The following is a 25223-nucleotide window of genomic DNA, read 5'->3' on the forward strand; positions in this document are numbered from 1 at the left end:
TACAAAGTGGAGTTTGTTTCTTGTTCGTTGAAACTGATGAACGTAAATGGGGACAATTTTATTCTTTCCTCCTGTGAAAGGCTCCCTTCCAGAGATGTTTCTCATACACTCTCCCTTCCCTGTAGTATGTATTCTCTATAGAAAGAAAACTGATTTTGATTCTGGATTCTAGTCAAAAGTAGTGCAGACTTTAACCCTTCCCACTGTCTTCCCTGAAAGTGTTTCTTGTTACAAAGACCTTTAGTGCTTGGATGGACACCTGATAATATGTTTTTTGCCCCTTTGTTATGGAACCCCTTCAACTGAGTCTCCATTGGTAGAGAATTTCTCCGTAATGAATTTTTCTTTAATTACAAAAAAACCTAACACCTTTATTGAGATACAGTTTTCATAGCATAAAAAGCAACCCGTTTAAAGTGTACAATACAATGATTTTGGTATATTCCCACACTTGTGCGATCGTCACTACGATCTAAGTTTCAAATATGTTCATCATCCTAAAGGGAAATGCTTTCTCCATTAGTAATGACACCTCATTCTTTCCTCCTGCCCAACCCTGCCAGCCTTAAGCAACCACGAGTTTCCTTTCCGTTTCTATGGATTTGCTCATTCTGGACATTTCATATATATGGAATCCTACGATTTGTGACTTTTGTGTCTGGCTTCTTTCACTTAGCATACTATTTTGAAGAATCCTAAGCAGGCTCCAGGCTCTGAGCTGTCAGCACAGAGCCCAACGCGGGGCTCGAACTCGTGAACTGCGAGATCATGACCTGAGCCGAAGGCGGACGCTCAACCGACTGAGCCAGCCAGGCTCTCCAATACTTCATTTGTTTTTATTGCTGCATAACAATCCACTGTATGGGTGTCACATCTTATTTATCCACTTATCAGTTGAGTCACATTTGGGTTGTTTTTGCTTTTTCGGCTATTATGAATAATGTGTCTGAACATTCATGTACAGATTTTTGTATGGACATGTTTATACCTAGGAGTGGAATTGCCAGGTCATATGGTAACTTTATGTTTGATTTTTTGAGAAGCTGCTAAACCATTTTTCCAAAGTGACTATACCATTTTACACTTTTTAAATTAGTTTATTATTATTATTTTTTTAATGTGTATTTATTTTTGAGAGACAGAGACACAGAGTGCAAGCAGGGGAGGGGCAGAGAGAGAGGGAGACACAGAATCCGAAGCAGGCTCCAGGCTCTGAGCTGTCAGCACAGAGCCCGACGCGGGGCTCGAACCCACGAGCCTTGAGGTCATGACCTGAACCAAAGTTGGACGCTTAACTGACTGAGCCACGCAGGCACCCCACCATTTTAATTTCTACCAGCAATCTATGGAGTTTCCAATTCGTCCACATGCTCACCAGCTCTTGTCACTGGCTGTCTTTTTTATTTTTGCCATCCTAGTCGATGTGAGGCAGTATGTCACTGTGGTTTTGATTTGCATTTCCTTAATGACTAATGGTGTTGAGGATATTTTCATGAGTTAACTGGCCATTTGTACACCTTCTTTGATGAAATATCGGTTCAGATCCTTTGCCTTCCTATAACTGGAGTGTCCATTTGTTACAAATTGGATACAGATCCTTATCAGATACATGATTTTTACTTTCTTGATGGTACCATTTGCAGCATAAAACTATTTATTATTTATACTCTTAATTTTGATGTGGTCCCATTTATTTATTATTAATTTGATCTGTTGTGCTTTTGGTATTGTAGCTACAAAACCATTGCCCAACCCAAAGTCATGAAGATTTGCTCATGTATTTTCTTCTGAGTTTTATAGTTTTAGCTTAAAAATTTTTGTTATAATGTTTTTATTTTTTTTTGAGACAGAGACAGAGCATGAGCAGGGGAGGGGCAGAGAGAGAGGGAGACACAGGATCTGACGCAGGCTCCGGGCTCTGAGTTGTCACCACAGAGCCCGACGCGGGGCTCGAACTCACAGACTGTGAGATCATGACCTGAGCTGAAGTCGGATGCCCAACCGACTGAGCCACCCAGGCGCCCTGTTTTAGCTTTTACATAAAGGCCTATAGTCCATTTTGATTTAATTTTTGTGTACGGTGTGAGGTAGGAGCCCAGCTTTATTCTTTTGCATGTGGATATCCCGTGTCCTAGTACCATTTGTTGAAAAGACTATTATTTCCCCCATTGAATTGGTGTGAAGGAAATCACAATTTAATGAGAAGACATTCATTTATTTAAGTAATATTTGCTATGTCCCAGGCACAATGTTAAGTGTTGGATGTGGGGTGATGAATTAAACAGATATGGCTCCTGCCTATTTGGGGATTACAATCTAATTAGACAGAGAGCCATAAATGTAATATAACATAAGTTAGACTGCTAAGCATGCTACAATGGATTTATAATCATAATAATAATTTTAACAATCATTTCTAGAGCACCAATTATGTGCCAGGCACTATCGTTAGTAGTTTATTTATTTTTAATATCTCTTTATTTTTGGGAGAGCATAAGCGGGGGAGGGACAGCAAGAGGGGGACCAAGGATCTAAAGCAGGTTCTGCATGACAGGCTGATAGCAAACCCTGAGATCATGACCTGACGAAGTCAGAGGCTCAACTGACTGAGCCACCCAGGTGCCCCGTTAGTACTTTATATGTAGTAATTTCTTCAACTTCCAGACACTCCTATGAAATAGGTGTTATTATTATCCCTATTTTACAGTTGAAGAACTGAGGCCCAGAGACGCTCATTAATTTTTTAAAGACCACCCAGCTAGTAAGTTGTGAAGTCATTGTTTGAACCCAGTCCATCTGGCTCCGAAGCCTGTGCCCTGAATAGACAAAATGCTCGGGAGACCCAGACAAAAACTGTGACTGGTTTTTACAAGGACTGTGAAGATGCAGAGCTGAGCTGTGCTTAAAGGGAGTAGTAGAATTTCAAATAGCAGTTGGGTGAGCTTCAAGAGTATTCCAAACTCTTGGAATAAATAAGCAGGAGCAGAGGTTAAGGAGAAAATGAAGAATGTGTTTTGATCGTAAGGGAGCCTGTAGTGGTTCTGGGTGGGGAAGAATAGAGTGGGAAAATACTTGACATTTCAAAAGCTGAAAAAAGAGGTTGGGACCAGGTTGTAAAGGCATCCGAGGATGCTGCTCTGAGAGTCTGAACTTTACCAATGAATCCATAAATATTTGATGCTTGGAAGTCACAGGAAAAAAAAAATCTCTGGAGAAATCAAAGCTCCTATTAGAGCTTGCATGAAATGGAAGGGGAGAGTATTTGATACCTGCTTTGGTTTCCACAATCAGCTTTTATACGAATGTGAATGCGGCTCAACTTGGAGTTTGGAGTTGGGGCTAGGACTCTCAGAGCTCAAACCCTAATACCTCATCATATCCTGCCCCAATTTTTACCTTATTTTTGAACTCAGTGTAATAATCTTCATTAAGAGTAAAAATAAATTAGGGCATTTAAACTTTATTTGGAAAAATAGGCTTAAAAATCACACATGGGTATTTGGAGTTTCTAAAAAGTAGATTATTGCAGAAAATAAAAACAATGGCATGAACATAATTCGTAATGTTTTACATTTATGATTTTAAATGAATTTTTAAAATTTAAATGTTTTTATTTAGTTTTGAGAGAGAGAGAGAGACAGAGACAGAGAGACAGAGAGACAGAGTGCCAGCAGGGGAGGGACAGAGAGGGAGACACAGAACCCCAAGCAGGCTCCAGGCCCTGAGCTGTCAGCACAGAGCCCGACGCGGGGCTCAAATACACGAACTGTGAGATCATGACCTGAGCCAAAGTCTGACGCTAAACTGTCTGAGCCACCCAGGCACCCTGGGAATGCACACAATTTCTTAAGCAGATTGTTGCATAGCAGCGATAGAAATATTTTAGTATTTTCCTTACACATCTACTTTAAATAAATTTTAGAAGAAAGAAAAAACACTGGTATTATTATCTTTTTTAACAGACCACAGACACTGGTGTACTGTAAAGTTCAGAAAGACAACAAGCTTTGGAGATCGAAAACCTGGATTTGCTTCTCAGAGTCGCTGCTTCCTGGCTGTGTGAGTCAGTCATCAGATGGGTCAAATAACCTGACCATCTGTAAGTGGGGGGAATAACTACTTTATGAGGTTATGAGAGCAGGAGGGATTTTACTGGACATCTATGTTTGTATCATGAACCCAAATCCATCCAACTTCCAAAGACTGAGAGATACGTGTTTAGTAAACCAAACTAAAACAGTTACAAATATCGTTTTCCCCCTCTGACTCTGAAGTGAATTCATTTTCACAGCCCTAATCGTATTCTCCATCATTCCTCATCTTTTCAAGGTGACTTGAGTGATATGTCCTTGTTTACATGCTTTTAGAGGAAAGAAATTAATACTTGAGTGTGTACTATGTGCCAGACTTTAATATAAGCCCCTGTACGTCTTTATAACAGCCAATTCTCCTCACAAGCCCATGAGGTAGGAGTGATTTTCCAGAAAAAGAAACCGAGGCTCAGAGAGGGCCTCGTAAATGGAAAAGCCCACTACAAAGTCTAGGCCTAACTGTCAAACCCTTGCTCTTTTTGCTTGTGCGCCGGGCTGCCCTTTAAATGTGCTAACAGGAGGAAATTACTTTTTTTAATAAAAGTAAGTGGCAATTAATTTCATCCTTAATAATTCTTTTTAAAATGCCGCGAGAACTCTGGGGATAAACGGAGACATCCTTGGGTGGCACAAAGCCACGGCCGCAGACTGTTACCTAAGTCCAAAGTATGGCTGTAACTTCAGCTCAACCGTGCTTTCTGTTTAGCCATACAGACATCCAGTTTCCTGGAGCCGGCTTCCATTTGGATTCCAGCTTTCTGGCTCCTGATGTGGGTTTGTGGTTTCCAACTGCCTGGAGTTTAAACAGAAATGGAGAACAAACAGAGGGTTGCTGGAGGGGTTGTGGGAGGGGGGATGGGCTAAACGGGTAAGTGGAATTAAGGAATCTACTCCTGAAATCACTGTTGCACTATGTGCTAACTAACTTGGATGTAAATTTAAAAATAAATAAATTATTAAAAAAAATAATAAACAGAAAGGACTAGAGGGCCTTGACAGAATGGAAAAAGGAGTGCAGCTAGGCCTCCTGCAGTTTAGAACTTTGACCAGCAGGTGTCTCTGCAGACAAGGGAGAGGGCTCCTTTTCGCCTCAGAGGGGCGAGATGGATCTTCTAGTTTAACTGAGCAAAATTGTGGTGGAAATGAGGCAAACAAAGGTAGGTCGGCTACGTACAGGAGTCAATCCCAACTGCATAAATTTGTCTTAGCCAACAGCTGGAGAGGCTGGTAGCAAATCTAAGCAAACCCCAATCTTAAGGTAAGAAAGCCGCTGTAAAGGCAGAGTCCCTATACTGTCTTCCGAACGTGCAAGGCTGTTTGAAGGTGAGCGCTTAAAACTCAGAGGCAATTCCCAAGGCAGGTGAGGCAGGGAAGATGGCTGTTTCATCAGGAGAGATGTGAAGATGAAGGAAAGAGGGGAAAGATGGTTCTGGAGTTTTAGAGCCAGTGAAATAAAGAGCTTCTGTTAGAGGTACACCTTTGGAGTGCACCTTTATTTTCTGTGAAATATTGTGAATTCTCAGAAGTTTAGGTACACTTATTTATAAGAGAAAGTAAAGGACCCAAACGTACCAAAATTTTAATTAATATTTGTTCAGTACCACTGTTTTCATTTAGGAGAAAGAAGCCAAGAAAAAAACTTTAATTGGTATAAATATTAAGGAGTTGATCACAGGGTAACTAAGTGTACCTTTCCTTAAGGAGCAGAACCTTTTGTGAAAAAAAGTTGTTCTGAGTGGATTTTCTTCTGTAGCAAATGTATTTTTCCATATAAAACCAAAGGTGTATCTACCCATGGAAAATACTGATCCTAAAAGATGATAGATACAGTCACATCTAAGAGTGCAGAAAATCTTAAAAAAAAAAAAAAATCATCCTAAAGATCTTTTGGATGATCTAAAGGGTAATTAATCTAAAAATGCTTAAACCATATCCTAGAACATATGGAAAGTAATAAGGATAATGTTTTTAAGTTTGGGTCGTAGCTTGAATGGCCCTGTTAAGAAGAATACTATGAGCAAGCTGAACAGAAAATCCTTAGTTTAAATCCTTATTAAAAAGCTTATTTACCTTCTCTTAAGCCCCCTCCCCAAGATGCTTTATAGGAGGAGACTATGTTCTTACTTTGGCTGCCTACACCTGTTTCTAGACACCCAGGGGGAGCATTTGGACACAACTAGGTTGATCTGGGATAGGAGGGGGAAAGGCAACGGGCTCCTGGCGAGGGGGTAACGCAGAACACACAGTCCTCGTGAAGAGAAGGCGCACATTCAGCTCATCCCAAGAACCAGGGCATGCTGAGTGTTTGGACAATGTGATCAAACAGTGCCCTGATTTCTACGTGATGGCGGAACTTATAACTGGCTGATAATTCCCTCGTTTGGGAATATGGGACATGTAAATACGATATTGCCTTTGACATACAAAATTTTTTTTAAGTTACTTACAATGAATTTTATGAACTTTTAAAGTTTATTTATTTTGGGGAGAGAGAGAGAGCAAGCACACAAGCAGGGGAGGGGCAGAGAGAGAGGGGGGACACAGAATCCGAAGCAGGCTCCAGGCTCTGAGTTGTCAGCACAGAGCCCGACGCGGGGCTTGAACTCAGGGACTGCAAGGTCATGACCTGAGCCGAAGTCGGATGCTTAACTGACTGAGCCACCCAGGCGTTCCAACGTATGAAATTTCTGAATAATGCCTCTGTGTCAACTTAATGTTCATATAATGTTGGCTTTTTTTTTTTTTTTTTTTGCCAGAGCACTAATAAGTTGGGCCAACATAAAGTGAGGGTTGGACTATCTTCAAGGCCCCGACGGCTCTGAGAATCTGTGGAGCTATGTTGTGAGGCTATAGTTTTCTCTCAGGTTGCTGGTAAACTGCCCTGCAGACAGGCTAAGAGAGCCTTTAAAATCGTAAAAGAGTTAATGTATTGCCTCCTACTGCTTCTATCACTTGCTGGTCAGACCTTAGCTCAGAACTTTCACATCATTTCTAGAAGTGTCTAAGGGCCTCTCGTATCCATCAGGAACGCCTTGGTTTGCCCTTTCCAAATTCTAGAAACAAGACACAATGACATTAAGGTAGGAAATGTCTCATTTTCATCTCTTCATCTATCTTTGCTTTTCTAGAAAAGAGTGAGTCGGTTATGGAGGCTGACTGGGAGCTAGGTGGGGGCTAGGTCTCGTCCTCCTAGCCGGACTGCAGGGGGCTCTGAGAACTCAGCCCCCAGGCCACTCCTCTGAGTTGACAGCAGGGTAGGAACACACCTACCTACCTGTTTTCTAAAGTCAGCAGAAGCACGTAATAAATAGTAAGGCTCTTTGTGGGGCTACTTACAAGTGAAGCTATCCTGGAGACTTCAGCCAGTTTGGTAGTGTGCTGTTTGTTGATATACTTTGGTGCCAGCTCTCTCGTGCTCTGAAGAACTCAAGTCCTCTTCCCTGGGTCTCTGCTGAGCTCAGTCACCTTGGGTTTCTGGAGAAACCATTTTTCTTACCAGCTCCTACCTTGACAGGGCTTGTAATCCAGTCGGGGAAGAACTCAGGTTCCAAAGGTACACTGCCTGGGTGTGAATTCTAGTTCTACCACTTTCTCGTTCTGTGGCCATGGCCAATTCCCTTAATCTCACAGTGCCTCACTTCCCCTATTTGCAAAATGGGGATAGTAATATAATCTGTTCCATAAGGTTGTTTTGGGTTAGGTGAGTTCACTTACGTAAACTGCTTAGCGTAGCGTCTGACAAATTGTTATTATTGACTGTGATTTTCTCCCCAAACCTACCTCAGTCTTGGTACTCAACAAATCCTTATTAAATGCATATGTCTAAACAGTTTTCCTTGTTTCTGATGATTTTTGTTGTTCACTGCCCTCCCCAATTTTCCATGTTCTTCTCACCAAAGAGGATTCTTCAGGGAGCTTTCTAGCCAGGCTTTGTCCAAGTCTCAACAGGACACACACCATCTACTGGCTTCCATCCATATAGGCAGGGAGCATAAAAGATCTAACACACAGCATACGCATTATGGTCATGATTAGGGACAAGCACGATCTGCCTTTTTCTCTTCGGAAATTAGACCCGTGCTCCCCTTGCTAGTTTTTCCTCAGAGGCTTCTGGTTTTTGACACCCTCCAGAGATCACCAGAAGTTGTGGTGCTTGATATTACAATGATGTCTGTGAGTGGAGAAGAGGCTGTAAGGACACTAGTGAGCATGGTTTCGGTGCTGCTCCTGCAGCCTCCGGAATAAGAGCTCCTTTTCCCCTTGCCTTAACAGCTTGCTAAGGTTTCTGTTGCAACCCCCCCTCCCCAGAGAGATGGTGAAACTTCGACTCTGGGACCCAGCACTGAAATTAATGTATAGCCCCTTATACAGGCTGGTGAGTGAGGTCCTGAAGAGATAAAAAAGAGGCTGGCCACACTCCATCATTTATCTGCGATTGAATGAGCTCAACCCAGGAAAGGGCTTAACTAGGGCAAGAAACTGAGGACCACTGCATCCTTATCCTTATGTGCTAATCAAGGAGCCAATTACTGTTAATGGTGTTGGCAATTTGGAACCAGGGAACTGGTGCAAGACCATTGTGGGATGACCTCTCTGTCCCATCCCATCCCAGCCATTACTCACGATCAGACGGGGAACCATAGTGCTAGTAAACATCTACTGGTCAGAGAGAGCAAATATGTGCTCTCCTTCTCACACATTCAGGGTGCCCTGGGTGTCTGTGTTCAATATTGTGCATGCAGTGACCTGATGACACAGTTCTGCCACATAGAGAGACACAGAAGTGGCTAGATCAGGACCGCACTGAAGGAACACATTTAACTTTGGAGTGTTCAGTCTTGTCTCTTCCTCCCCCCCCCCCCCCCCACCGCCAAGCCTGCCAAAGACCATCTTGTTTTCCATGGCCCAGAAGCCTATCCCTCCCATCCCCACCTAAAGCAGTTAAGTTAATCTACTTAATAAAAGCACTGGGACCAAGAAGGAACGGAAACCTGGGAGCGAGTGAGGCACCTTGGAGGATGTGGAATGCCAGATAACAGAGGGAGGAAGAAAAAAGAATATGAGATTTATTGCCGGAATTATAAATTTGATCACCTTTAATGTCCTTGGAGAGTCACTGGAAGGATGGAATTTTTATTTTACTATTTACTTATTTATTTTGCCCAACAGACGGTTTTGTCTTTACCCATGACGTGGCTCACTGGCCAACGTGCGCCTCTGCTCCATCAGGGTTATACAAGTGACAGAAATAGGACGCAGGCATCGGGACAGTCATCTAGCTATAGAATTGTTCAGAGACGGGGTGGGAGGAAGGAAAATGACGTAGCTTCTCTGGCCCTCACCCACTCAGTGACTGGAATGCATGTTTGGGCTGGTTTCTCCACCCTTGAACACACAAATCCTCGTTTCCCCATTCCCCTCTACTGGGTGACAATTAGATGAGGTGGGTTTCGTTAGCAGAAGGAATTTTACTGCAGAATTGCCCTGCCTCGCTCCCAGCTTGGTTACAGTTTCTTCGGTGCTGTAGCTATTCCTGCCTTTGTGGCCTCAAGGGCTAAAGTGGGACAAGGCCGGTATTTTTGGTGATGAGGAAATATTTTGTTTTAAGGGACGCCGGGTGAGTGCTGAACTGGGACAAAGGTCAGAGCAGGGGTCAGGTCAGCCGTTCCAGGGGCGACCGGGGGCTGGCCTCGGGCCCGGGCTCCCGAGCGCTGCGGCGGCGGCGGCGGCGGCTAGGAACCGGCGGGCGCGCTCGCGGTGCCCACTGGCTCATCCCCGGAGGGGGGCACCCGGGAGCCGGCGCCAGAGGAGCGGGGCCCACGCGGGAAGGTCGAGCTCGCCGGTGAGGTCACGGTTGCCATGGCTGCGGGCAGTGACGCGCGTCGGCACGTGACGCGCGGTTGCCATGGCGCCGGGCCCCGGCGGCGCGGGCGCCCCGCCTCCCCGGGTGACGTCCGTCAGGCCCCCCCTCTTTTTCCCGCCCCCCTGCCCCCTCTCCCCCCGCCCCCCCCCTCCCCGCCGGCTCCCCGCGGGCCCGGGAGGTTTCACTGCACAACAAGATGGCGGCGGCGGCGGCGAGCGGAGCTGGCGGGGCTGCCGGGGCCGCAGCGGGGGGAGCCGGGCCGGCGGGCCGCCTGCTGCCTCCGCCCGCCCCGGGGCCCCCGGCCGCCCCAGCTGCCGTGCCCCCGGCGGCTGGCCCGCCGCGTCCCCCAGCCCCGGCCTCCCGCGGGCCGGTGCCTGCCCGCATCGGCTACTACGAGATCGACCGCACCATCGGCAAGGGCAACTTCGCTGTGGTCAAGCGGGCCACGCACCTCGTCACCAAGGCCAAGGTAGTGGCGCGGCGGGAGCGGGCGGCTGCGGGGCTGCGCGGCCCGGGACCGTGGGTCCGAGAGTGGCGGGGGCAGGAGCGACCCCGCGACAGGGAAGCTGAGGGGTCGGCGCGGGGAGCGGGGCTCGGGGTGGTGGCGGGGAGCGTTGGGGATCGGGGAGACGGACGCGGAGGGGAGTGAGGAGGGGGGCGAGCCGAGAGAGGGGAAACTCCGCGGCCGCGGGGGTCGTGGGGCGGGGGGGGGAGGAGACTTGAGCGCGGAGACCCTGGGGACCGAGAAGCCGGGGATGGGGAGGGGGTGCCCAGGGCTTTGCGGAGGGTAGTGGAAGGGGCGATTGGAAGGAAGAGGTTTGGAACTCTCACGGAGCCAGAGACTGAGAGCTGAGACGACTCTGGAAGCAGCAATTAGGAAATCCTAAGGGAATGAGGGCGGGGGGGGGGGGGGGGGGGGATAGGAAATGTGGACAGGAGGATGGGGGGAAGACGAGGGTAAACTGGCAGCCGGGGGAGTTAGGAGGGGGACAGGGACATGGACTAGGGGTGTGTGGTGGGTGCAGGGTGCTGGGAGATACGAGGGACCTGAGACCTTGTGACAGATGCCAATCGGCGTTTGATCGTCTGAGACTGATGGGTTGGTAGCAATGGGAGCCCGAGGACAGACCACATTATCCGAGGAGGCGATGAAGAAAATGGGGAAATAAGGAGGAAAAAAATTACTTTGCTTTTCCGCAGGAAGGGGCTCAGGGAACAGAGGCCCAGGGCGCCCCAGGTTCATGGTTGGCACTAGGTAATCAGGGGTTAAACAATTTGGGAGAACTGGGTTGCTGGTTATTTTTAGTTGCTGGAGGGTCTGGAATCATGGGCTTTATAGAGCCCAGGGTGGGCTCTCAGTGGTGGGGGGGGAAAGCCTGGTGGGCGACTGAGGAGGTGTATGAGAAACCCAGACCCTGGAGGATTCCACTGGGCCCTTTGGTTCTCAAGGGATTTGTGGAGCTGTAGTAATGAAATTGGCCAAGGTCAGTTAGGAAGCCATACAAGTATACATACACAGTTTGACATAGAAGATTTTTTTTTTTTTTTTTTTGAGGAAACGGGTAGCACTTTCTTTCCTGTAGCTTTCTTCATTGGAAATACTGGAATCGAAGTCATCAGGAGAAATCTTTGGGTTTTGATAGGACCCACAAAGCCCATTTGTACTCCAGATTTCTTTCTTTGCTCAACCTCTCACTTGAATGAATACTTTCAGTGTAGTCATTCATTATATTTAAAACTGCACTTTGTGTTTCCCCTCAACCCCGGGCTAATGAAGAACCCTTACAGCTGCTGCTGCTTCCTACCAAAGCCACATCAATTCCTCACCTTCTCAGCCTAGCCCCTGCTTATCATCACCTACGTTGTTGTTGCTTTTATGGCAATTGCTTGTTTTCAGAAGCCAGTAGCTCATCTAGGCCTTCTCTCCTGCTCGCTTACACCCTGAAGTTCCTTTTTCCCTCCTTTCTGTCAAAGCCTGCAGGGGGCCTTTTTTTTTTTTTAAAACCAGGGTGGCAGGGTAGGTGGCTGTGGAAAATTGATTGGTCAGTTTCACTTCCTCTGGGGGGCCCCCTTCAGCTTTTTTGTCAGTTTTTATCAGAGGGCCTCAAGTCTGTAGGTCTGAGCTGAATGAGGTACCAAAGTCCAGGGTTCTCTGATGTCCCTGTCAGATCCTGAGGGGGACTAGACTCAGCCAAGCTTGGGTGCATCTCTGTCCAGCCCCCTCTCCCCCCGAGGTGTTTACAGTTCTGTTGACTGTTGGCTAAGCCAAAGTTGTGTTTATAAACAGCCCTAGTCGTTCGAGAGCTTTGTTCCTTGTTTCAGGATTTCCTTTTTTGATTTTATTTTTCTCCCTTTCCCCTCTCTTCTCAGTAATCACATTGAGGTCCTGTGATTATTTCGCTCTGACCTCTAGGGGATGGACTCCATGAATTTAATTGGTTGCCTGGTTTATGGTATCTGTGATTTAAAGAATTTTGTGTCCTCCAGCCCTTGGATACACCAAAATATTGATAAAATAGTCTGCGACAGACAGGGTTGTATGTTTTTGTAAACGTAATTGCAAACAGTTGATTCTTGGCTTTATGTATAAAAGAGACGTTTCTGTCTTCAGTAGTCAGCAAAGCCAGTGGCTAATTATGGCTGATCTGCTCGCTTTCTAATTTTCCTGTGTGTGTGTGTGTTTCTTGGTTTTTCTCTGAGGCCTTGGTATCCTTTAGGACTGCAGCATCTTAAACATTAGCTTGTTTATAAATGGGTGTCACTGTTTATGTCGATTTTCATCTTTAATCATTTGTGGTATGCAGTTATGTAATTCCTATGTATGGAAATATTCGAAATCCTGAATGAGGCTGAATTGGCTCGGACAATGAGTTGCATGTGTGAGGGGACCACACCAGCACTCATTTGTGTTTCTGTAGCAGTGTGCAATTTCCTAGTTACAGTTACAAGCGCCCTATCTTTTGCTGCTTAAATTACTCTGACGAAGTGAGTGAAGCTTAATTCACAAGGAGTTGTCATGTGCTCTGGGTGAGCGATGAGCATATTTTGGCCTGCTCCATGGTTATCTGAATCCACTCTGGAAGGGATTCTTAAATGCTGACAGCTTAGATGTGCCTAACAGCTGTTGACATACAGTGCGATGGCCTAGTAAGGCCATGATTTGGTTATATAATGGCGAGGAAGGTGCCTAGGTACTGGTAAATGCAGGAGCTGCTGTTTCAGTAACTCAGAGAAACAGATTTTTCTCTCCCCGTGCACTGCAGCGTTTATCTTACTCCTGCAGTAAGGTCACTTGGAGCCCAAGAGAGCTATTTTTTTTTCATGTTTTTCTAGAATCTATAATTTTCTTTTTTCATCTTTTAGAGGTGCATGATTTTTTTTTTTTTCTTTCTCCTTTTCCCCCTGTAAGCCACTGGATGGTCTGGGTTTTACATAAAACCATCTTGAACAATCAGACTCTGGTAATTCAGAAGCTATCTGTGTTGAAGGAGGGTAGGTCATACATGCTTTCTGAACTTCAGGGAAGTATTTATGATCTATTTTTTCTTCCACACACTGCCCATTCCAAGGACTAAGAGACTAAAAAGTAAACTTCATTTATTGACTAAGCTGCCCTCCACGCAACAATAAGTGGTAAAGCTGGCTCTTTCCCAGGTTCTGTTAACTCTCAAACCTCCTGGAGTAGGGCCCCGGGCTGAATAAAATCAGTAGAGAAAAGGAGATGTTTTCCTGTTATGTTGTGGGTGACTTATGCAGCCCAGCAGTGGTGAGCTCAGACCGAGTACTGTTAGCACTGCGGTGCTTGGGGCATCACTGCGGTGCACTTACCAGGAGAGAACGTTCATCTGTGACATACTTTGGTCAGCAGCTCACCCTGGCTGTCTTTGTCCTATCTTCTTCTTAGTTTTCTTTTGGAGAAAGACATTTTTTTTTTCCTCTTGTTGAAGCCTTGGTCTGAGATTCTCTGGCTCTCTTCTTTTGGTAGGAGACTGTAAAGTATTAAAGACATTAAAAAAAGATTCTCTGCTTCCAATTTGCTTATAGGCTGTTCCCGGTGCCTGATTATACCTTCACTCGTTGGATGAGTGGGGACAAAGAGTAGATCTGTGTTGTGTGCGTTTTAAAAATGTATACGTGACTATAAAAGTCATTGGTCAAATACTTACAAAATGTCCTTTCAGCAAATGTGTATCACTTGCTTGTTACTGGATTGTAGTTAAGAGGTTGGGCTTTGGATAAGGCTGCCTGGGCTTGGATCCTCTTCTGCTTAGTGGCTGCATGATCTTGGGTAAATTGTGTAACCTCTCTGTGCTTGGATTTGCTCACCTGTAAAGATGAGATGATGGTAGTACGTGCCTCACGGGTTGGGGTGCTGTGGAGATTAAATAAGATAAGATAGGGGATGCTACTGGAATATGCCTGGCACGCAGTAGGGATACGGGAACTATCATCGGCAGCTGCGGTAACAGAGATGCGTGGGGCATAGCCCCTCCTCTTCTGCCTTTTACCCATTTGGAACAGTTCATGAATGCACATCCTGTTCGTGCAGGTAGATGCCACCTTCATGATATGCTTTCAGGGCAAAACAGTTAGGTTGCTGTTATTTCAGATGCCACTTTGTGATACCGGGGTTGAGCTCCTGTGGACTGTGGGCTAATTTCATGAGATTGACATTTTAAAACACGATTTTCCATTAGTTTCCATTTTTTTAAACTAATCTCTATGCCCACTGTGGGGCTTGAACTCACAACCCCGAGATCAAGAGTCGCACACTCCACTGACTTGAGCCAGCCGGGCGCCCCTAAACTTTTTCTCTTTTAAAGCAATTGTGAGACTTGTCTGCCGAAAACTGACACTGGCTTTTGCTTTGGGCCGCCCCGGATTTTCAGTGTGTTTGTGTAACGACTCCTGGTTACACTGGTGACGGAACAGAGTTTCTTTGAGTATACTTTCCTCCCAGAGATTCACTTAAATTTGGTGGAGGGTATGAAGAAGTATTCCTGCAAGCTGAAGGATGCATTTGCATTTGGGTGCAGAGGGTGCTACTTAGAAGACCAAGGTCAGGATTCTTCACTTTAGATATTACACAGAGAAAACATTTTGCCCCATGACCCCATTCCAAATGTTGAACAGCGTTGACACATCTGTGTGCTGTGTGGTTTAGTGCAAACTCATTTCCATGAAAAGAGCAACTCAGAGTGGGAAGTGGTATTATTTTCACTTCTAAGGAGGAGTGTAATGAAGCAGAGTAGATGATGCTTACACTCATTAGATGGCCGAAAGCAAGACTCATTGGTAAATAGAAAAGAGAATTGTATCAAAAAGGAAATGAAACCGAGGTTGCATTAGATACCTTTGAGGAGGATAGTTCCATCTTTAGATAATCTAAAAATGACTATTGAAAGATGACTGACTTCATTTTGATGCAGTTGTGATGGGGTTACTGACTTTGTTGAAATTTTGTGAAGAGCTAAGATTGATTTGGACTGGTTTCTCCAGAGTCAAAATACCAGTATTCCACTTTCAACATCAAAGCTGTTTATTTTAACATTCTGACTTTGGTGCCAGCTCCCTAGAAAGTCATAGATCTGGCTCAAGCCAGAGGTGCCCAGACTAGTTATTTCTGTGCCAGAAGTGCTGTTTTCATTTTCCAAGCATCAATCTGGCGAATGTTTTCTAGTTCATGGCATAAGAGAGAACAAAATGGATGCTTTGAAGAGAAGAAGAAATGCTCTCTGCTCACCAGAACCTCTGTAATTCTAAAAAACGTCAAAAACATCTTTGCCCAGGGATGGAGCCTTTGCCTTATCCATCCATTCACTTGACACGTGATTGCTGAATCCGAATGTGGGGTCAGGTTCTATCCTAGGCTCTTGAGTACACCAATAACAAGAAAGAGAAAAAGCCCCTTGCCTTCTTGAAGCTTACTTTCTAATGCAAGGAAACAGACAAGAAAGATGGAAACACACACATAACTTCATACAGTGATGAATACAATGAGGAAAATTGTGCTGCCTCAGGTGTTCTCAAGGAAGGCCTTTCCAAGGTGATGATATTTGAGCTGACACCTGAATGACGAGAAAAAGCCAGCCTAGGAAGGTTTAGGAGACAGAATTTTCAGTGCAGAAGGAATGGCAAGGGCAACAGTCTTAGGATGGAAATGAACTTGGTTTATCCAAAGATTAGACCCAAGGTCGTGGTGACTAGAGCCCAGTGAACAAGGAGGAGGGTGGCCGTTTTATGGAATTGGATATGAAATGGGATTGGCATCAGAGGATATCAAAGTAGAGCTCTGGTATCATCTGATTAATGATTTTAAAAATCCATGCTGGTTATTTTATGGTTAAGGGTAAAAATGCTTTTTCTAATGCATTTCTTCAGATGGGGGCAGCGTTCAGTTTTAACAGCTTACATTCTTTCACACCTATAAGAGAATGACATTTTGCATATAAAGTAAACATAATCAGCCAACAATACTTGCTGATTTGGGGGGGGGGGGGGTGGCACACACACAAAATCTTAGACATGTTTCAACTCTTTCTTTTCCAGAGTCTAGAAAGGTGGACAGCATGAAATTTAGAATCTTAGGCTTTTAGGGACTATTAAACTAGTTCAGACCAATTATCTATTAGAATCTTGTCTTTCTGTGGTATCTTCTATCCCCCCCACCGCACCATTTGCCCAGAATCTGACAGCTAGTTAATGGTGAAGTTGGAATTAGAATCCAGGCATCCCTATTCCTAGTTAACTCTACCCTGATTCACCCAGTCATAGAAAACATTGTCTTTGCCCTCTTGATCTTTTATTAAGGAAATAAGATGTACCTACTAACTAAAGTCTAAGACATTTATCATTTCTAGTACAAAAAACTGCAAAATGAGATACCATGATAAGAGGAAAAATTTCCGAGTAGGGAGGAAGGGTAAGTATACCAACACTGTATTTCATCTGTCCTTTGGCATTATTTCACTCTGTGACTTCTGCCATGCACCAGTAGTCCTCCATGGGACCATTGCTTTGCCTTTGAATCCTACTGAGATACCACTTGGTGTCCCCTTGACTTGACTGAGGCATCAAAAAAGCCTTTCAGAAAAACCAAACCAAAACAGAAAACCCCCCAAAAAACCCTTTCCAAATACTAAGGAAGTAAAAAAGGAAAGCAGTGAACACAGAAAAGGCAATGACCATAAACACAGTCTGCCTTATATAGTTTTCTTTCACCACTATATCTAGCTTACTCCGAGGGAATATGAGTAATTATACTTCTGCTCTGTTGGTCTGGTCTGGTCTGGTCTGTTTTTGAAAGTGCCTTTCTGAGATGGACTCCTTCCTTACCAGATCACTACCAATTTCTAGGGCATGGTGCCATCCTTTAACTCAGTAAGAGAACTGGTCACCAAGATACATACCCTTGATGACACAGGTGAGGGCCAAGAGAACCAGTTATCTAGGGCTCCTCTTACGTGGTTCTACTCTCTGGTCCACAAGCTACACCTGTTCCGTAGGTGAATCACCTCAAGCATCAAATGAGTCCCTGACCTCTCTAATAGTGAGTACCTTGGTCCCTTTTGGCATAGAACAGTTATCCTGTCTCAGACCGATAACATCCAGAGAATGAAAATGATATACATCATGCACTTTTGTCCTAATGTAATAAATAATTGTTAAATAACTGACCCAGGCAATGTCTTTGAGAAGCCTCAGCAGTCTTGGATGAATTAGCTTGAAAGGGCTTGTTTTGGATACGTTCAGAATAAAATTCCTTCAGCTACTACCAAACTGTTGGATGAGCTATGGTGAAATTACATTTAGGAATATACTTCTGTTTATGGGGTGTGTGATCCGTTGAAGACAAGAAGTCTCTGGCTGCTGTGTATTTCATGTGAGAATTTGGTTTGTCAGAAAGGTAGGAATCAGATTATGAATACTCAGCTTCATTTCCTAGAAACTGAAAAGGAGGGAGAAATATACCCATTGCCTGTTTAAGCTTGTCCGTGTGGGCTGTGCTCACTCACTTGGATACTTTTGGTTCTTATCTTAAACTATATTTAGGTTCTGATTAGGAAGTTCTGAGAAATTTTCAAATTTCTGCTTAGTTTCAGCTCTAGTATTTCAGCTTTATTTGCCAGCAGTGTGCCTAACTTATTGCTCCCTACAGAAGAATTGGATGTGAAAATCGAGGTTGGCTAATCACATTTCTTTTTTTTTTTCTTTTTTTTTTTTACTTTATTTACTTTGAGACAGAGCTGGACTGAGCTGGGGAGGGGCAGAGAGAGAGAGAGAGAGGGAGAGAGAGAAAATCCCATGCAGGCTTCAAACTCATGGACCTTGAGATCATGACCTGGGCCGAAATTAAGAGTCGGATGCTTAACTTACTGAGCCACCCAGGTGCCCCAGCTAATCACATTTGTTGAGACTGAATTTTTTTGGGAACAAATTTTTCCTTCCATCCGTCCATCCATCCTGCGAACTTTTGAAAAATTAATTGTCAAAAACCAGGAATGGATGATACATGGCACAAAATTCAAAAAGTACATATTTATATATGATGAAGTTAAGTCTGCCTGCCACCCCAGTACTCAGCCACACAGTTTTTTAGTCTTGTTTCAGAAATCTTCATTAAGCACTTCTCTGTATCAGTCCAAATGCTGGATGCTGTTTGTGACGTGCTCGAAATTTCTAAAAATAAATTTACTTAAAAAAAAAAAGAAAATATCTAACTTTTAAAGCATGTTAGGAGGCACAGTGTGATCATGCAAGCTCACGAGGGAAGGGATTTTAATCTGTTTGTTGCTATATTCTCAGTGTCTCCTGCAATGCCCGTAAATACTCATGTAGTGAATGGGTATCGGGATTAAAAAAATGGAAGCTGAGTTTGTTTTATACTCATAACACTTTTTAGAGTACATCTTAGAATTTTACTACTGAAATCTCCCATCTCCAGTTAAGATGTTAAAGGAAAGTAATTGTCTATTTTTTTTTTTTTTTTTTTTTTCTTCACAAATATCTGAGTGAGGAGATTTCACAAGCTTTCTGGGCAAGTAATTATTTTTGGCATATCTCAAACTTTCATTATTAGTATATCTAAAATAAATCCTGCAATTTAAGTTCCAGTCCCTTACTTTAAAGGGAACGTTCTTTTATATGCAGGCTCCCAATGGGTTATTTCCTTGAGAAGGCTCCATGGTAGTACATCCAGTGTGGTATAGTCAGCCAGGGCCTTGTTTTCTCTTCTGCCTCCGAGCAGACTCACCAAACTGTCTTGGGCCGTTAGCACTTTCTGACATAACTTTCAAGTATTTGTTGTTCTTTTTTTTTTTTTTTTTTTTTTTTTATCCTAAGTGATCTGATTTAAAAACAAAACAAAACTTTTCTGTCACTGGCTTTTAACTTGAATGGGTTACTTTTAATGGCCCTTTCCTTTAATGGACTAATTCAACTAGTATTTGTTGTGTCATCTGTATCCAAAAAGTAGCAGCTCCCGGTACTGGGAAGACAAGAGGATAAATTTTATTCTGGTCAGGGTAGACTGTAGGTGAAGTTAAAGGAGCAATTCAATGGTTACAGCCTAAACCTGATAGGGGAGGAAGAGGTGTTAAGCATAGATTCTCTTACTTCAGCTCACTTGCTTATTATTATTACTGGGCTTTCTTCTATCACTTGGCCCTGTTCCCCCCTCCCCCCCCCCCCATTATAAAAGTAATTTGTATCCATGGAAGACATTTGGGGGGAAAACTCAGGAAATTATAAAGAAGCAAAGGGAAAAAGATCACCCTAATCCTGTCACCTAGAGGCAGTAGTCATTCATATTTTAAGATATGTAATTGGGATCATATTGCTGTACTATTTTATTCCTTTTCTCATCATTGGAAACTGTAAACATCAATTTTAATGCGTGTATACTTTTCCATTATCAGACTACTGTCATTTTTTGAAATTTTTTTCATAATTGAAGGTCCTTCCCAGTTTTTTGCTTCCAAATTTGCTGTGATGCCCCTTTTTGCCCACGAGTCTGATGCATTTCAGATTTTTTGCTCAGGATACATTGTTAGAAGTGAAATGACTGGGTCAGAGGATACACATGTTTTCAAGACGCTTGATACCTGTGTTGCCACATTGCTTTCGCGAAAGGTTGTGCCAGGCTTAGCCTCCGCAGCATGTATGAGGAGGCCTTCTTCCTTTATCTTGTTTTTAATGTTTATTTACTTATGATGAGAGAGAGAGTGCAAGTGGGGGAGGGACAGAGAGAGGGAGAGAGAGAATTCCAAGCAGGCTCTGCACTGGTGTGGAGCCCACCGTGGGGCCCAATCCCACAAACTGTGAGATCGCGACCTGAGCCGAAATCAAGAGTCGGACGCTTAACCGACTGAGCCACCCAGTGGCCTCTGTAATTTTAGTATTTTAATTTAAGATATATATAGACATTCACTAATCTTTTTAAAAGTGTTTATTCTGGAAAATTTCAAACATAAACAAAAGTCGAGAGACTAGTATAATGAACCCCCGTGGACTCATCACCCAGCTTATGCTGTTACCACTTCATGGCCAATCTTTCATCTGTACCCCTTCCCAATTCTTTCTAGTTTATTTTGAAACAGATTATAGAATCCTATAATTTTATCTGTAAATATTGGCATGTATCTGTAAACGAGGATTCTTTTTCAAAAAATATAACCTCAAGACCATTATCCTACCTAAAACAACAGTAATTCCTTAGTGTCATTAAATATCAAGTTAGTGTTAAGATTTCCCTGGTTGTCACATATACATATTTTTTTTTCTTTTTTTTTTAACCAGTTATTTGTTTGAATCAGGGTCTCCATGAGGTCCATACATTGTAATTGATGCCCCTTAAGTTTTTGTTTTTGTTTTTAATTTGTTTGTTTTACTCTATAGGTTTCCTCTCCTTCTCTTTCTCTTCGCAATTTAAGAAACACATTCACTAGCTAATCTTTTGATGTAGGGCCAAGGCCTTTCTTGGTGTGTTGATGTCTTGATTGGAGTTCCTTCATCTTGTTTGCATTAAACATACCCAGAGTTTATCATCTTTGATTTCCAGTTTGTTTTGCTTTTTTAAAGCAGAGCATGAATTGAAAGGCATTTGTGAAGCAGTATGAGCACAGGATCCCTCTTGAGTTTTATGATTCCCTCCCCCCGCCAGTCTTTTACATCTGTTTCATCTACATCTAATTTGACTTTACCAAGTCTCTTTAAGCATTCAACTTAGTTTTCATAGAAACATGCCTTTCTTTCCTCCCTGATTTCACATGACTAGTAACAAGAGCACCTGGTATAAATAGGTTTGGGGGAAGAAACAACTCTTGGTAAGCATGCATCTCAATGGGTGGAAGCAGAAAGATGGAGAGTTAGAGTGGCTATTCATTGGGGCCAGTTTGCATGCTGGGGTACCAGTGGCTTCCCAGAGTGAAGGGGAAGCATTGGTTATTGGGGCGGGTTGGTTGAGTGGAGGTGGGTTAAGAGAGCTTCTGCACTAACATAAAATTATAAATAAGGGGAGGTTGTTAGCAATTTGGGGACAAGATATTTTATAGAATCTTTTATTTAAAGCGTATACTTCAGGGTGGTATTTTTGTCCACTTCTGTTAGAGTTTGCGTGAACTGAATTGAATTTGATCATGGGCCAGCGACGTTAAAATTTTGGTGAGGAAACAGCCAGACTCTCTAGTTTAAAAGGTTTATATGTGTTCACTGCCAGTGTGGTGTTCCATGGAACAAGTTGACATTTTCATGTAGTAAGTTGTTTTCTGTTCCTGGCAAAAGAAATCTTGGTTCCTATGCCACAAGAAACAGAATTGTTTTTATTGTGAAAGGCAGGAGCAGAGATGTGTGTCTCTTATTTGGATTAGATGGGCACCTGCAGGATTTCTTCTTTCTTTCTGCTTCCTGCCTCCTGTTGTCCTTCCTTCTGTCAAAATGTTCATTAGAATGTTGCATAAAGCAGCGTTCGGACAATAGATGAGTTTTTTTTTTAGTAGCTCATTTTTCCAAATCCTCAAAATAATGTTTTTAGTGATTGCATGTTCTTGGCTTACTTTCCATTTCTACATCAACAGTGATATTGTTATTCTAGTCAAATGGGACAGTTGTATTCCAGCAATGATCTCTGTGTGTAAGTCAGCTGCAGAGACACCACGTTCATATATTAGACCTAAATATTTTATCTGTATAGAGTAGTTCTGGTACATAATCGAATTTGAGCGTGGTTCTTTCGGATCTCCTTAAAGGGTTTTACATCCCTTGAGAATAAAGTAACTAGTTTGAAGCGTGTCGTTCGTTGGCCCCTTGGACACATGCAGAAGGGTGGCCAGTGATTTCAGCCTGCTGCCTCTTCTGATCTCATTTTTCTTCTTCCTTTTCAGTCAGCAGCTGCATCCAGTGCCCTGATCTAATTGAGTTCTTAGTAAAAGGGGTACTGTTATACTGAGTCACAATGTCTTATATCAAGGGGGGGGGGGCTAGATTTTTTTTTTTTTAGGTCAGGACTCCATCTTGGAGTTACATACAATTTTAAAACCATATTTCAGTTGTGTTACCTAAATTTCTCTTCCTTTTCTTATGCTAGTACTTGTGTTTTCTGCTTTTTCAGCTCTTTGGGGAACCTTATTGGCCCATCAAAATTGCCTGAGGCAGTCTTTAGCAATGAATTGAGCATTAGTGTGGAAGTCCAGGCACATGTTGGCAGATTTAATTTTTAATAGCTAGCAATTTTCTTTGGCCAAATCACTTAACCTCATGGAGCTTCCAGTTTTGTTTTGTTTTTTTTTGTATATATATATTTTAAGAGCTTTACTGAGATATAATTCACATGCTATACAATTCACTCAATTCAGTGTTTTTAGTATACTCACAGAGTTGTGCAGCCATCAGCACAATTTTAGAACATTTTCATTCCCCTTAAAAAAAATGGCATATACCAGTTAGCAGTCATTACCCGTTTCCTCAGCCTCCTTCCCCCAGCCCTAAGCAACCACTAATCAGTTTTCTAGATTTGTGTCTTCTGGACATTTCATAGAAATAGAATCATACAAAATACGGCCTCTTGTGTCTGGCTTCTTTCACTTAGCATAGTGTCTTCAAGGTTTATATATTTGCTGGCAGAGATGCATGTCAGAATTCAGAATTTCATGACTTTTTATGGCCAAATAATAGTTTTCTGCACGGCTAGACTGCTCTTGGTTTATCCGTTCGTGAACTGATGGGCATTTGCATTGTTTCTACTCTTTGCCTGTTGTGAGCAACGCTGTTATGAACACTCACATACAAGTTTTCGTGTGGACAGATGTTTTTATTTCTCTCGGGTGTATACACTCAAGGGTGAAATTGCCCGATCATGTAGCTCCACGTGTAACTTTTTGAGGAATTGCCAAACTGTTTTCCAAAATGGCTGTTCCCATTCTACATTCCTACCAGGAATCAGTGAGGGTTGCAGTTTTTCTATATCCTCACCAGAACTTTTAATCCGGCCATCCTAGTGGATATGAAGTGGTATTTCATTGTGGTTTTGATTTGCATTTTCCTAATGACTGTTGGTGTTGAGCATCTTTTCATGCACTGATTGCCGATTTGTAGATCTTTGGAGAAGTGTCTATTTCGATTTTTGCCTGTATTTTTGTGGGGTTATTTGTCTTTTTGTTGTTGAGTTGTAAGAATTCTTTACGTATTCCGGGTACAAGTTCTTTATCAGATGATTTACAAATATTTTCTCCCGTTTTTTGGGGTGTCTTTTCACTTCCTTGATGGTTTTGTTAGTAGCACAAAAGTTTTTAATTTTGATGCGCTTGTTTCTTTCTTTTTTAATTTTTTAAAATGTTTTTATTTATTTTTGAGAGACAGAGAGAGAGTGAGCATGGGGGAGGGGCAGAGAGAGATGGAGACGTGGAATCCAAAGCAGGGTCCAAGCTCTGAGCTGTCAGCACAGAGCCTGACACGTGGCTCGAACTCATGAACCATGAGATCATGACCTGAGCTGAAATCGGACACTGAACTGACTGAGCCACCCAGGCGCCCCTGATGCACTCGTTTCTTAATTTGTAAGGTTATTCTAACTCTGAAATTATATGGTCTGTTGTGAATATTTTCTTCTATTTTTTCTCATTCTCTTCCTTTCTCCTACTTTCAAATAGTTCTCCCTTTTCCAGGACATTTTGTAGCCTCAAAGACTGTTTAAAAACATCCGTGTATCTATCTGATACATGTGTCTTATGAAATAATCAAACTTTACAAGTATATGACATAGGAAGTAGTAGTTCCCTTTCTTCAGAGAAAATAGAGAGAGAGAGAGAGAGCACGCAGTGGAGAGGGGCAGAGGGACAGAGGGGGAAAGAGAGAATCTTAAACAGGCTCCATGCCTGCCTAGCGTGGAGCCTGATGTGGAGCTCGATCCCAAGACCCTGGGATCATGACCTGAGCTGGAATCAAGAGTCGGATGCTCAACTGACTGGGCCACCCAGGAGCCCCATTGTTAACATTTTATAATCAGATTTTTCCTATTCACGTGTTAACATTTTATGTTTTGTTTTTTTTTTTTATTAAAAAGGGATCATACCACACATCCAGTTTGTTACTTATTTTTTAATTTGAATAATATATCTCTGATCTTCTCCCATGTTAGTACATTTTGCTCTAGTTTCAATCTTTTTAATGGCTGCCGAGTATTCCATTTTATGGATACACTGTAATTTATTTAAGTTATACCCTATTGACAGATTTAATGTTGTTCCCAGCTTTTATTGTTTTTTATTACAAATTATATCTGTTAGCCTCTCTGCACATGTATATTTGCACGCTTATGTTAGTGTTTCTATTTCATTTATTGCTTTGCATTATTTAATACTCAAAAGACTCAGACTTAATTTTTTTTTTTAATTTTTTTTTTTAACCTTTATTCATTTTTGAGACAGAGAGAGACAGAGCATGAACAGGGGAGGGTCAGAGAGAGGGAGACACAGAATCCGAAACAGGCTCCAGGCTCTGAGCTGTCAGCACAGAGCCCGTCGCGGGGCTCGAACTCACGGACCGCGAGATCATGACCTGAGCCGAAGTCGGCCGCTTAACCGACTGAGCCACCCAGGTGCCCCCAGACTTAATTTTTAAAAATAAAAATGTTAAATGCATTTTTATCGGGTCCAGCTTAGAGTAGAGGTCCCAAAAGTTATGTTTTCTTTTCCATTTTGATACATACGGTGCTAGGATCTCCTTTTGAAACTAGGTTCTTCATTCTCCCAGTAATTTAATACAGTAATTCACTA

The 25223-nt window shown here is 43.0% G+C and overlaps 1 protein-coding gene across 9 annotated transcripts in view; it reads left to right on the forward strand.

Moving 5' to 3' along the window:
• The first annotated feature begins 10111 nt into the window (after positions 1-10111).
• SIK3 (SIK family kinase 3) overlaps positions 10112-25223 on the forward strand; it is a 241093-nt gene continuing 225981 nt past the window's right edge. For 7 of the 9 annotated variants that reach the window (XM_053900446.1, XM_053900447.1, XM_053900449.1 and 4 more), the window contains exon 1: positions 10126-10423. In XM_053900446.1, coding sequence (XP_053756421.1) covers positions 10151-10423 — 273 coding nt within the window. In that variant the 5' untranslated portion in view covers positions 10126-10150. Of the gene's footprint in view, positions 10424-25223 lie in introns of all 9 variants that reach the window. The other 2 variants (XM_053900455.1, XM_053900454.1) reach the window with 2 other exon arrangements.

This window comes from Panthera pardus, unplaced genomic scaffold (genome assembly GCF_024362965.1).
Source record: "Panthera pardus isolate Hobbes unplaced genomic scaffold, ASM2436296v1 HiC_scaffold_12, whole genome shotgun sequence".
Lineage (NCBI taxonomy): Eukaryota > Metazoa > Chordata > Mammalia > Carnivora > Felidae > Panthera > Panthera pardus.